The sequence below is a fragment of the Jaculus jaculus genome, chromosome 13, assembly GCF_020740685.1.
Source record: "Jaculus jaculus isolate mJacJac1 chromosome 13, mJacJac1.mat.Y.cur, whole genome shotgun sequence".
NCBI classification, from domain to species: Eukaryota; Metazoa; Chordata; class Mammalia; order Rodentia; family Dipodidae; genus Jaculus; species Jaculus jaculus.
In genome coordinates this window covers 9226413-9241025 of record NC_059114.1, presented here as the reverse complement: position 1 = coordinate 9241025, position 14613 = coordinate 9226413, and the positions used below count along the sequence as shown (strand labels likewise).

Here is a 14613-nt window from a genome sequence, read left to right as displayed (position 1 = left end):
GTTTCAAGAAGGTCTCCGACACAGCAGAAGTGTCAAGTTAAAGAACATTTTGGAGCCAGAAAGAGGGCTCAGCGGTTAAAGGCACTTGCTTACGAAGACTGCTGGTCCAGGTTGGATACTTACCTCAAGCCTGATGCACAAGGTGGTGCATGCATCTGGAGTTCCTTTGCAGTGTCAAGAGGCACTGGCACACCCATTCATTCATTCTCTCTCACACACATAAATAAATAATGAACTAAAAAAAATTGTTTTTAAAAAAGGAACATTTTGGGCTGGAGAGATGGCTTAGTGGTTAAGCGCTTGCTTGTGAAGCCTAAGGACCCCGGTTCGAGACTCTGTTCTCCAGGTCCCACGTTAGCCAGATGCACAAGGGGGCGTATGCGTCTGAAGTTCGTTTGCAGAGGCTGGAAGCCCTGGCGCGCCCATTCCCTCTCTCTCCCTCTGTCTTTCTGTGTCTGTCGTTCTCAAATAAATTAAAATAAAAAAAAATTTAAAAAGGAACATTTTGACTAAAGCCAGGTTCTGAAGCTTTTTCTACAGGAAGTTTTGTAGATAAAGGGTCTACTTTGAGTTTAGTGTGTAATATTCTTTGTGTAATTTTTTCAGTTAGTAGGATGACTTGGAGATATGTTCATGGTAGTATGTAGCAGCATGGATTCTTTCCACAGTACAGGTACATGCCCAGCCTTATCCATTTATCAGTGTGTGGACATTTAGGCTATTTACAGCCAGGGTTATTATAAATATTCATGTACATATTTATTTATTCATTCATTTGAGGGAGAAGGAGGGAAAGAGAGAGAAAGAGGTAGTAAGAGAGAATGGGCCAGCCAGGGCCTCCCGCCACTATAAATGAACTCCAGAAGCACGTGCCATTTTGTGCATCTGGTTTATGTGAGTATTGGGGAATCAAACCTGGGTCCTTAGGCTTCACAGGCAAGTGCCTTAACTACTAAGCCATCTCTCCAGCCCCCATGTAAGTTTTTGTATGGCTACATCTTCATTTGTTTTGGGAAAATCTCAGGAGTGTTATTGTTGAGGTGCAATGCAGGTGAATATTTAACTTTATCTGAAACTTCAAGGCCTTTCTCCAAAGAGGTGCTATGTGTTCTAGTCTCAGCAGTAACTTGTAAGAGTTCAAACCCCACTCCATCCTCACACCACCCACCCTTGCTTTTTTTTTTTGAGGTAGGGTCTCTAGGCCAGGCTGACCTGGAATTCATTATGTAGTCTCAGGCTGGCCCCGAACTCACAGCGATTCTCCTACCTCTGCCTCACATGTGCTGGGATTAAAGGCGTGTGCCACCACCCCCAACAAGGTGTTTTTCTTTTCCTCATTTATCAGTGTGGATTTGTGTGTGCTTGTTTTACTCAATGAGATATATTTAGTATTATCATTATTTAAAAGGCTAAAAAAAAGGCCAGGCGTGGAGGCAGAGTTAGGAGGATTGCCATGAGTTCGAGGCTGCCCTGAGACTACATAGTGAATTCCAGGTCAGCCTGGGCCAGAGCAAGACCCTACCTCAAAAAAAAAAAAAAATTAAAAAATGGTTAAATCAGATTTGGCCAATGGGAACCTCTTGAAGGTAGCGCTTGTGGCTCTTTGACAAACCTGTATCAATGTTCACTTTTCTACCAACACAAGATGTTTCAAACTCATCTTCACTTTCTCAGTGCCTGTACAACATCAGTAATTTTCTGCTTTATAATAGAACAGAAATTTCAGATAAAGGAATAAATAGGAAGGAAATATTTGGACTGACTAATAGGCAAGAAGGGGAGGGGGAGGGGCGGAAAGAAAGGAAGTCAAGGGGAAAGGGGAGGGGAGAGGAGGGAGGGGAGGCAAGAGGGAAGGTGCAGAGGAAGGGGATGAAAGGAAAGGAGAGGGGAGAGGACAGGAAAGAAAAGGAAAGGGAAAGAAGATGGGAAAGAAGGGGGCGGAAAGTGATGGGGAAGGGAAAGAAACGGGAAGTGGAGGAGAAAGGAAACGGGGGGGGGGGCAGAGGATCTTTCCCTTTATGATTTAGTAAATTGGGGAATAAATTTCAGATAGAGAAGGAAGAAAACATGTGGACTGGTAAGTAGGCAAGGGTCCAGGGTCCAGTAGTCTATCAAGGAAGGAACCGGCTACCCTGACATGGTCTCCACCTTCCTGGGGAGCCAGGGACACCCGTGCTCACAATAAGTAAGAGTACAGACAAGAGGGATTAGACTCATTTGCCCTTTCCCAACCCCAACCTCCAGGCAGAAAATATAAAATTGTACGGCTTGATAATTTTTTTTTTTTTTTTTTTGCAGGGGGATAGTGAAAGAGAGAGAGAGAGAGAGAGAGAGAGAGAGAGAGAGAAAACTGGTGTATGAGGGCCTCAGCCACTGCAATCAAACTCCAGATGCTTGCGCCACCTAGTGGGCATGTGTGACCTTGTGCGTGCCTCCCCTTTGTGCATGTAGCTAACTTGGGATCTGGAGAGTTGAACCTGGGCCCTTAGTCATCACAGGCAAGTGCCTTAACCACTAAGCCATTTCTCCAGCCCTGCCCCCCCCCCTTTTTTCAAGGTAGAGTCTCACTCTATCTCAGGCTGACCTAGAATTCACTATGTATTCTCAGGCTGGCCATGAAGTCACAGCAATCCGCCTACCACTGCCTCTCGAGGGCTGGGATTTCACTTTTTCTACGGTCACATGGCAACAGAATCGTTACCTTGAACCTCTGACTCCGACAGAAACTGATGCAAGTTTGGATGGTGAGTTTGTTCGATGTTTTACTGGTGCCAGTTAGAGGAGGTGGGTTTCCATGGTCCTTGTAGCAGCCAAGGTTTCCAGGCACTGGAGACAAAAACAAAACAAAAAGAATTTCATAACATCTGGCTGTGAAACAGGAAAAGTAATCTGCGCCAGGTGCTCTTCCCAGCCTGTATTTCCAGTCCCGAGGTACCGAAGACAAACACGCTTTGAAACCAAAGCCTCGGTACTCTCTGCTGACTGCCACACTTCTGCTTTGAAGAGCATGTGAGCCGCGGGCCCCCCTGTAACCCACCCCTAGACATTTATTTTACCTCATCAATATTGATGAAGAACTGAAGAGAACTAGAAAGTATTTCTTAAGAATAAAACAAAAAAAGGGGGGCTGGAGAGACGGCTTAGTGGTTAAGGCGTTTGCCTGCAAAGCTAAAGGATCCTGATTCGACTCTCCAGGACCCACGTGAGCCAGATGCGCAAGGAGGCGCAAGCATCTGGAGTTCGTTTGCAGTGGCTGGAGGCCCTGATGCGCCCAGTCTCTCCCTCTCTCTCTCTCTGCCTCTTTTTATCTCTCAAATAAATAAAGCACATTAAAAAAAGAGAAAAGAATAGACCAAAAAAAGCCAGGAATGGTGGTGCACGCCTTTAATCTCAGCACTCAGGAGGTAAGAGGTAGGAGGGTCACATGAGTTTGAGGCCACCCTGAGACTACATAGTGAATTCCAGGTCAGCCTGGGCTAGAGTGAGACCATACCTTGAAAAATAAAAATAAAAATAAAATAAAGGAAGCTTGGGTTAGAGAGAGAGAGAGATGGTTTAACGATTAGCCTAAGGCCTCAGTACCTACCTAGGCCAGACGCACAAGGTGGCATATGCATGTGGAGTTCGCTTGGAGTGGCTGAAGGCCATGGTGCGCCTGTTCTCTCTATCCGCCCCTTTCTCACCAATAAATAAATAAGTAAAATATTCTTTAAAAAGAAAAGGAAGCTAGCTAGCAGAAATAAATTACATTTCAGAGTCACTGGCGAGAGTAGTACAGGTCTGTAATCCTGACACTTGTGAGGCTGAGGCGGGATGACAGTGAGCTTGAGGCCAGCTTGGGTTACATACTCCCTAGAGCCTGTCTCAAAAGCAACAACCAACCCACAACAACAAAAACACCCAACGCTCCTAAAGAAACCCAAACTGCACACTCAAGTGATACCTGCGCATCCATGTTTAATGCAGTGCTATTCGTAATAACCAAGTTAGGGAGCCAGCCTGCATGTCTGTCAGCACAGGAAGAGTAGAGAAAACCTGATACATATGTATATATGAGTTTTATTCAGTCATAAAGAACAAAATTATGTCATTTACAGGCAAATGGATGGAACTGAAGATTAAGTAAAATAAGCCAGACTCAGAAAGACAAATAAGACATTTCCCCTCATACGTGGAACCTAGATTATAATTATATATAATACTTATAAATATGTTATCCATAAATAACAAAGTAGAAGAGGGATTATAATTATATCTAACTACTTATACATTATCTATAAATAATAAAGTAGAAGGGGACTATTTGGAAAAAGAAGTAGATTGCTGAAAGGTATAGTAAGAGAGGAAGGAGAGGATAAAGAAGATATAAAAATGGTCAAGTAGTAGCCGGGCATGGTGGCGCACGCCTTTAATCCCAGTACTCAGGAAGCAGAGGTAGGAAGATGGCCATGAGTTCAAGGCCACCCTGAGACTACATGGTGAATTCCAGATCAGCCTGGGCTACAGCAAGACCCTACCTTGAAAAAAACAAAAAGAAGGGGCTGGAGAGATGGTTTAGCGGTTAAGCGCCTGCCTGTGAAGCCTAAGGACCCCGGTTCGAGGCTCAACTCCCCAGGACCCATGTTAGCCAGATGCACAAGGGGGCGGACACGTCTGGAGTTCGTTTGCAGTGCCTGGAAGCCCTGGCATGCCCGTTCTCTCTGTCTACCTGCCTATTTCTGTATCTCTCTCTCTCTCAAATAAGTAAATAAAAATAAAATATTAAAAAAAAAGAAGTCAAGCATATAGGATATATTTGAGTCAAAGTATATGACAGACTTGAATAACAAAGTCCTTATGAAATCTGTCACTTTGTGCAGTGAAGATATATCAACGAAAAATTAGAAAACAGCCGGGCCTGGCGGCACACACCTCTAATCCCAGCACTCGGGAGGCAGAGGTAGGAGGATCGCTGAGAGTCCAAGGCTACCCTGAGACTACATAGTGAATTCCAGGTTAGCTCTGAGTTAGAGTGAGACCCTGCCTCACAAAACCAAAGAAACAACAACAACAACAACAACAACAACAAAAAACCGAGGAGGAGGAGGAAAGAAAGAAAACTTAGAACAAAACAAACAAAAAGCCTCATGGTCACTGGAAGGTAGGAAAAGCCTTCATCCTATACTTTGTACCTAAACCTTTGGTTCCTAAATGGTTCTTGAGAACTGTAGCTCAGGTAGCCTGCCTGCAGCTTCTCTCCTCTACTTTCTCTTAATGAGGGGATGAATGTGCCATAAACTGGGTTTCCCCAAGGTCTCTGGTGAGCAGTGTAGTTCCCGACTCTTGCTGAACAAATGACCACAAGCCACTATTGGCTTATAACACATGCCTATTACCTTCACTTTGAGAGGCCACAGTTACTAAGTGGTTCATCTAGGGCTTAAAATCAAGGTGTCAGCAGAGCTTGGGCCAACCTGAAGGTTCCAGGGACTAGCATGTTCCTTGCTTTTCAATCCCATCTCAGAGAGGGGCCTATATCTCTCAGCTCATGGCCATTCAACTTCCCTGTTTCTCCCTTCCTGGATGTGGATTCTGAGGGCACAGGATCCACATGGGTAATCTCTCCTTCCCCAAATCCTTAGCCACATCTACAAAGGCCCTCATGATGTTTAAGGCCACATATTTAGATTTGGGATTACAAAGCAGGTGTCTGGAGAGAAGTCATTAGCTTACCACAGTAGTTTCATATCCACACATCAAATGGCTTGGTCTAGTGAAAGAGGTGGATTAGAACCAAAGATTCCAAATGTAGGTAACAGCCATGGGAATGGGTTTCATAGGCGCCCTTAATGGACCCACTATGGACTGAATGCTTGTAGACCACTGTGATATAAGAAAAATACACTTGTCTCTGTCTACTTTCTGCCATTGCCCTTGGAAGTTTCCAGGTGGTTCTGTTCTAAGGAGACAACTCTTGATGGGCTGCTGGTTAGTTTTTGGGTGGGGGCTGGGTAGGATTGCTGTGGGTTCAAGGCCACCCTGAGGCTACATAGTGAATTCTAGGTCAGCCTGGGCCAGAGTGAGACCCTACCTCAAAAACAAAACAAAACAAAAACAACAATAAAATACTTTATTTACTTATTTATTTAAGAGCAAGACAGAGAGGCAGAGAGAATATACATATGCCAGGGCCTCCTGCCACTGCAAAGGAACTCCAGATACATGTGCCACTTTGTGCATCTGGCTTTATTTAGGCACTGAGGAATCAAAGTCAGGTCATTAGGCTTTTAAATATTTTTATTTATTTATTTATTATATATCTGAAGACGTAATAAAACATAAATGAGGGCTTCTCATTTGTTGGTGTGTGTGTGTGTGTGTGTGTTTTAAGGGTACTGATGAATACCTGGGGATAAAATAGAACTGCCATGACAGCAGCAGAGGAAGAGGATCTGGACCCTGAAGAGCCAAACCACGAGCAGGTGAAGGTGGGAGAGACCTTCAAATATAATGATGCCTGGAGACAGCTCTGGAGGACATGGTCATTGTGAGTGGTTACCTCTACTGTTGGCCCTGTCTTCATAAGTAGCTAGAGACCTGGTCCGACTGTCAAGACTGCCACATTAGGGCTCTATTTGTTTATTTATTTTATCTATTTAATGAATGTGGTTTTTCAAGGTAGGGTCTCTCGGGAATTCATTATGTAGTTTCAGGGTGGCCTTGAACTCACAGCAATCTACCTACTTCTGCCTCCTGAGTGCTGGGATTAAAGAAGTGCACTACTATGCCTAGCTGGGTTTATTTTTAAAATTTTATGTTTATTTATTTGAGAAAGCAAGAAAGGAAGAGGGAGAAAGAGAGAGAATGGGTGCACCAGGACCTCCAGCCACTGCAAATGAACTCCAGGCGCTTGCGCCCCCTTGCGTATCTGGCTAATGTGAGTCCTGGGGATTTGAACCTGGGTCCTTTGGCTTTACAGGCAAACGCCTTAACTGCTAAGCCATCCCTCCAGCTCCAACCTTCCACTTTTAAGCTCACAGTTCCCCTTCTTCCTTGCACCACACACGGTTCAAACATAACAAATGTGGTTAACTGCAAGAACATTCAAATGCATCTTGAGAAACAAATCACATCTCTGAGTTAGCAAATGTAAACGGAATAGCTAGAGGCAGGAGGAGCCCAGTGTTCAGTGGTGGCCTGGCTTGGAAATGCCTGGGTTTTCAGGTTTAAACAACTGTGGAGAGTTACGCATGTCTAGTCAGGGGTATATAATTTCAATTGAGCTTGTTAAAGGGGCCTTAAATATGGAAACCCAAACCATGCACTTAATAGTTCTTAATAAGAACTACTTGGTCCTGATCATCTTGGTCATTTACTCTGATATTTTTTTCTCTCATTTAGTCCATTATGCTCAAGTAAGCGTGTTATTGTGTATTAGTCCACACGCAGCCCAAGGCATATAGTCATAAATATCAAGGTCAGGCCTAAGCAAGGCCATAGCTTGCATTAACACAGCTGGAACCTATATACTTTATCCATAAAACTTCGGTGAGCAAATCCAGGCGGCCTGTGTTCCAAGGGGGCAGCGAAGCCCTGACAATCATGAGGTCGCATGCTGGGAAGCAGGTCGCACTCCTCTGCGGCTGTCATCTGTCTGAACCTCAGTGGCTCGAGGGACAGGCCCCGCCTTCACCCTCCGTCCCGTCACTCGCCAAACTGCTGATGCTACACGCGCCTAGGCTGCTCCGCACTGCCACTTCCCCGTTCCACCTCCTACCTAGACGAGGGCTTCTTGTGGCCCTAGGCATACAGGTATACTAAAAAAAGGAATACAGGGGCTGGAGAGATGGCTTAGCGGTTAAGCGCTTGCCTATGAAGCCTGAGGACCCCAGTTCAAGGCTCAGTTCCCCAGGTCCCACGTTAGCCAGATGCACAAGAGGGTGCACGCGTCTGGAATTCGTTTGCAGAGGCTGGAAGCCCTGGCGCGCCCATTCTCTCTCTCTCCCTCTCTCTGTCTTTCTCTCTGTGTCTGTCGCTCTCAAATAAATAAATAAATAAATAAATAAATAAGGAATACAGAGCTGGAGCGATGGCTTAGTGGATCAAGCACTTGCCAGTAAAAGCCAAAGGACCCAGGTTCAATTCCCTAGGACCCAGAAAGTCAGATGTATGAGATGGCGCATGTGGCTAGAGTTTATTTTCAGCGGGTGGAGAGGCCCTGGTGCACTCATTTTCTCTCTCTCTCTCAAATAAATAGAAAAAGGAATATAAATTAAACATTTACTGATAATATAAAGAAACCTACTTTATAATAGTCCTTTGGTATACATGGAATTTTACCATTTATTAAAGATCAAAGGAAATTTTCATCAAAATGAGATGGATATTCTTTTTATTTGTTTTTTATATTTATTTATTTATTTATTTATTTATTGAGGTAGGGTCTCACTCTAGCTCACGCTGACCTGAAAGTCACTATGGAGTCTCAGGGTGGCCTTGAACTCATAGCAATCCTCCTACCTCTGCCTCCCAAGTGCTGGGATTAAAGGCGTGCGCCACCACGCCCGGCTTGTTTTTTTATTTTTTTTTTTTTGAGGTAGGGTCTTGTTCTAGCCCAGGCTATCCTCCTATTTTGATTTTTAATTTATTTATGGGGGGGGGAGAGACATATATACAGAGAGAATGAGGATGCCAGGACCTCTAGCCACTGTAAATGAACTCCAGACACATGTACCACCTTGTGTATCTGGCTTACGTGGGTCCTGGGGAATAGAACCTGGCTCCTTTGGCTTGGCAGGCAATTGCCTTAAAAACGAAGTCACCTCTGCAGCCCTTGAGTTAGTTTTTGGACACTGCACATTCAGAAACTTCTCACTGCAGCCAAATCTGTTGTGACTCTACCCCCCACCCCGTCTGTTGCACTTACTGTCTCATCACTGAGAAAAGCAGCTTGAAGGAGGTGGGGGGAATTACCATAGTTTATTGCCTGTCATTATGGAAGTTGTCAATAAACAAAAAGAAAAAAATTAAAATAAAATAAACATAAAATAAAATGTTTTAAAAGCAGCTCGTGGGGTGAGAGCGTTTATTTTGGCCTATAGACTCGAGGGGCAGCTCCATGATGGCAGGGGAAAGCATGACATGAGCAGAGGCTGGACGTCACCTCCTGGCCAACATCAGGTGGACAACAGCAGCAGGAGAGTGTGCCAAACAGTGACAAGAAAAAAACAAAACAAAACTGTCCATAACACCCATAAGCCTGCAACACACCTTTTCCAGCAAAGCACTGATTTACAAACTGCCATCAACTGGGAACCAAACTCAAAACACATGAGATTAGGAGATTAGAGTCACCTAACTCAAACCGCCACACCCCCATATTCAGTGATGTGGCCCCATATGAGGTTGCAAACCCAGTTTAAAAAGCTGTGACAAGCCGGGCGCGGTGGCGCACACCTTTAATCCCAGCACTCGGGAGGCAGAGATAGGAGGATCGCCATGAGTTCGAGGCCGCCCTGAGACTACAAGGTGAAGTCCAGGTCAGCCTGAGATAGAGTGAGACCCTACCTCGGGGGGGGAAAAAAAAAAAGCTGTGACTTAGGCCACCGCACTGGACTCCTGTTTTGTCTTCATTTCCAGGCCTGCCCCACTGAAGGTTGTACAATGCCTTCTTCACAGCACACGCGGAGCAGAAGGAAGAGCAGGCGCAGAGGCCTAAGGCAGGGATGGTGAGGTGTGAGGAAGACCACTTAGAGAGGGAGGAGGAAGAGCAGCAGCAGTGGGAGAGCTAGGAGGGCTCTGCCGCAAGCCTACAGAGCTTCACAGTTAGCCCCAGAATCAAGTCTACTTTCTCGTGTGGTTTCCAGGCCCTGTACCCCCTGGGTGATTCCCCTTCCTGTACCCCACCAGTAAGTCCTCCTCTCTACCCCTTGGTCCATTTTCTATAGGAAGACCAAGTTGTAACGCATTTGCAAGCTTCTGACTGCATTAACAAATATTTATTTTATTTTATTTATTAGAGAGACAGAGAGAGAGAGAATGGGCACACCAGGGCCTTCAGCCAATGCAAACGAACTCCAGACCCATATGCCATCTTGTGCATCTGGCTAACGTGGGTCCTGGGGAGTCGCACCTGGGTCCTTTGGCTTTTCAGGAAGGTGCCTTAACCACTAAGTCATCTCTCCAGCCCCTGACTGCATTTTTGTACAGGCATTTATCTCTGCTTAGAATCTTTTTCCCCACTTAAGATTTCAGTCTGGGACTAGCCCAGGCTGACCTGGAACTCACTTTGTAGTCCCAGGCTGCCCTCAAACTCACAACAACTTTCCTACCTCTGCTCCCTAACTTCTCAGACACACACACACACACACACACACACGGGTTTTTTTTTTGAGGTAGGGTCTCTCTCTAGCTCAAGCTGCCCTGGAATTCACTCTGTAGTTCCAGGCTGGCCTTGAACTCACAGCAATCCTCCTATTTCTGCCTCCTAAGTGCTAGGATTAAAGGCATGTGCTACCACACCCAGCGAAGGAATATTTTTATAAAAAATATTTTGATTTATTTACTTGTATGACAGAAAGGGAGGGAGGGAAGGAGAACATATGGGTACACCAGGGCCTTTGCCACTGCAAATGAACTCCAAATGCATGTACTACTTAGTGTATCTGGCTTTATGTGGCTATTGGGAATTGAAACCAGGCCAGCATGCTTTGCAAGCAAGTACCTTTAACCACTGAACCATCTCCCCATCCCAATACTTAAGTTTTTGTTTTTTTTTTTCCGGATATAGGGTCTCACTGTAGCCCAGGCTGACCTGGAATTCACTATGTAGCCGCAGGGTGGCCTTGAACTCACAGCGATCATCTTACCTCTAGGCCTCCTAGGTGCTGGGATTAAAGGCGTGTGCCACCACACCAGGCCTAATACTTATGTTTTAAATACAGACTAACTTTAAAACAGCCAAAAACCCAACCAAACAAGAATATTAGTTTCTACAACAGGGTAGGCCATTCACACTGTAGAGCGGATATTTTTCCTGCTTGTTCCCAGCTCTTGGCAATACTCGGAAGGTCTCTGATGCTACCTATCACCCTATGCCCAAGAGCTGCCAGCATTTACAATGACACAAACCTAGGGTGCATTTTAGCCCCTCGATCATAACCTCTTATCTTCTTTTCTCTATTTCAGGGGTGCATGGGCCATAGGCAAGCATTCTACTACTAAGCCACCCCTCCTGCCCCCCAGTATGGCCTTTCCAGTTTAGTTCAGTTCAAGAGCATAATGAGAAACAATGTAGGCGTCAAAGCGTTCTTATAATAATACAATTATACAATGTAAATAATACCACAAGGCCTGGCAGGATGGTGTACGCTAAATGAAGAGTGTGTTGTCCTTATAAACAGTAAGGCTTTTTGTTGTTGTTGTTGTTGTCGTGTGTCCCACCCCCCCCCCAGGTAGGTTTCACTCTGGCCCAGGCTGACCTGGAATTCACTATGGAGTCTCAGGGTGGCCTCGAACTCACGGCGATCCTCCTACCTCTGCCTCCCGAGTGCTGGGATTAAAGGCGTGCGCCACCACGGCCGGCTTTTATCACGCACCACACTTATAAGCACGGCTTGGTAAATAGGAAGAGTAAGGTGGTGCTAATTTAAAGAAAATCAAAGGCAGCTGCTTTAGAAATTTTTTCCAGATACTGAAATATTTTATTTAATTATTTGAGAGAGAGTGTGAAAGAGTCAGAAAGCCAGGCGTGGTGGTGCACGCTTTCAATCCTGGCACTCGGAAGGCAGAGGTAGGAGCGTCATGTGAGTTCGAAGCCACCCTGAGAATACAGAGTGAATTCTAGGTCCGCCTGAGCTAGAAAAACTAAAACACACACACACACACAAATAAGTAAATAAACTAAAATAAATTAAGAGTGACAGAGAGAAAGAGGGAGAGAGAGAAAGAATGGGCATGCCAGTGCCTCTAGCCTCTGCAAACTCCAGACGCGTGTACCACCTTGCTCCTCTGGCTCCACGTGGGTACTGGGGAATCGAACTGAGGTCCTTTGGCTTTGCAGGCAAGCGCCTTAATTGCTGAGCTGTCTCTCCAGCCCATCCTTTCTGTTTTGAGACAATGTCTCGCTTTGTAGCCAAGCTGGCCTTCAACTCTCCATCCTCCTGCCTCAGTATCCTAAATAGTGTGACTACAGCCATGTTCCACAGGCCCTGCCAAGACTAAATAATAAAATACACTGGTCCTCTGGAGTTCTGTACACCCACAAAAAGAAAAAAAAAAGAAAAGAAAAGAAAGAAAGAAAACGCCTCTGAGATAGAACCAGCCTCTGGGGTGCCACAGCCCTCTGCCTCGAACTGGAAAGTGTGGCTCTCAGTCTCGCCAGGGAAGACACGTCATGTTGTCTTCAAAAGTAATGCTGGTCAGCTGAGAGCATTTCCAGACTTGTACCACCCTTAGCTCTTCCCAGAAGCAGGGAGGAAAAGTCCATTAGAAAAAGGATATTTGTCCTCAAGGTCTTTTACTTTCAGGGCCCCTTTAAAGCCTTTGTGGCTTGGTCATGCGTTTTTCCTCTTACTGAAGAGGCGTCATCACTTTCAGTGTCTAAAAAAATTATCTTGACGTATAAATGGACCCCTTGTTTATCACGGTTGAGGCTTTAAAGCTTATGGCAGTTAGTCGGCCTTATCTGCAAGGGATATATCCCAAGATCCTCCAGTGGACGCCAGAAACCACAAAGAGTCCCCAGTCACAGACAGACGATGACTTTTTCCCCCTATACAAACACAAACAAATATCATCTCTTTTACATCTACACTAAGTACTTAACACATACTATGACTTTAACTTTTGCAGTCTGAAGTGTGATGCAAAACTAGTATTGATTTCTTTCTCCTGCTTCACAGGTTTTCACAGACAAGATAATTCACTCTCACAGGTGTGAGAATTTTTTTTTAAATTTATTTATTTTTTCTTTATTTATTTGGGAGCCACAGAGAGAGAAAGAAAGAGGTAAAGAGAGAGAGAGAAAATGGGCGCACCAGGGCCTCCAGCCACTGTAAATGAACTCCAGACGCGTGCGCCCTCTTGTGCATCTGGCTAATGTGGGTCCTGGGGTATCGAGCCTCGAACCGGGGTCCTTAGGCTTTACAGGCAAGCGCTTAACCACAAGCCATCTCTCCAGCCCAGGTGTGAGAAATTTTACCATATTTTTTTCTTCTTTCTTGGTTAAATTGCAAGTTGTGAAGTTCCCCAGTCACCAAACCAAACCAAACCAAACCAAAAAAAAAAAAAAAAAAAACCCGCCACATCTATGTTAAAGATTCTGTAAGGCTGGTTGACTAATGAGAACTCCATGATGACAGTGGCTGGAGAGATGGCTTAGCGGTTAAGGCACTTGCCTGCAAAGCCAAAGGACCCGGGTTTGATTACCCAGGACCCACATAAGCCAGATGCACAAGGTGGTGCATGCATCTGGAATCCATTTGCAGTGGCTGTCCCTGACACACCCATTCTCTCAAATAAATAAATAAAAATAAACATATATATATGTTTTTGGTTTTTCGAGGTAGGGTCTCACTCTAGCCCAGGCTGACCTGGAATTCACTATGGAGTCTCAGGGTGGCCTCGAACTCACGGCGATCCTCCTACCTCTGCCTCCCGAGTGCTGGGATTAAAGGCGTGAGCCACATGACCGGCAAAATAAATATTTTTAAAAAGAACTTCATGACTGTGTATAGATGGAATGGTACAGGTCCAGATTCACATTATCATGGGATATCACTGGCCTCTCAGCCATCCTTTTGCCCACCTCTGTGTCTGACCCAACATCCCTGTGGGATGTACAAACTTAGTAGACGTTAGCTTCCACCAGCCCAAAGGCTAAAAAATGTCATTAGACAGTGTTAGAAACCTACAGCAGACAGATGTCCCCACTTTGCTGTACCTCGCCTGATGTTTCCACCAATATATTTGAAAATTACTTGGGTCCATGGCTTCTTTTGTTACTATAAAATTTTATGAAATCAATCCCATGTTGGAATGTGGCATTTAGGATAACCTAAATCTGTTCCTAGGCCATGGTCACAGCTATTCACTCTAGAACAAACTATCTCTTATTTCCTTTGAAGTGCGAGCTCTTTTACATAGACAGAATGAAACAGCCACTTGGAAGCCATTTTTGCTATAAAAAAAAAAAAAAGAGTCAGGTGTGGTGGTGCACGCCTTTAATCCCAGCACTCGGGAGGCAGAGGTAGGAGGATTGCCCTGAGTTCGAGGCCACCCTGAGACTCCATAGTGAATTCCAGGACAGCCTGGGCTAGCTACCTCAAGAAAAAAAAAAAAAAAAAGTACTCACATAAAGCCAGATGCACAAAATGGCATGTGCGTCTAGAGTTCACATGCAGAAGCAGGAGGCCCTGGCACACCCAGTCTTTCTCTCTCATAAATAAATAATAAATAAATAAATATCTAGAAGTGAACGCCAGGCATGATGGCACGTATCTGTAATCACAGCACTCGGGAAGCTGAGGCAGGACGGTTGTTGTGAGTTTGAGGCCAGCCTGGACTACATGGTGGGCTCAAGGCCAGCCTGGGCTAGATAACCAAGTCCACGTCTCTCTTCTTTTCCCTTTCCCA

The 14613-nt window shown here is 45.1% G+C and overlaps 1 protein-coding gene across 2 annotated transcripts in view; it reads right to left on the bottom strand.

Annotated features, from left to right (window-relative positions):
* Window positions 1–14613, bottom strand: part of Kremen1 (kringle containing transmembrane protein 1) — an 84532-nt gene that overhangs the window by 21445 nt on the left and 48474 nt on the right. For both annotated transcript variants that reach the window (XM_012950014.2, XM_045132590.1), the window contains exon 4: window positions 2702–2826. In XM_012950014.2, coding sequence (XP_012805468.2) covers window positions 2702–2826 — 125 coding nt within the window. The remainder of the gene's footprint in view (window positions 1–2701; window positions 2827–14613) is intronic.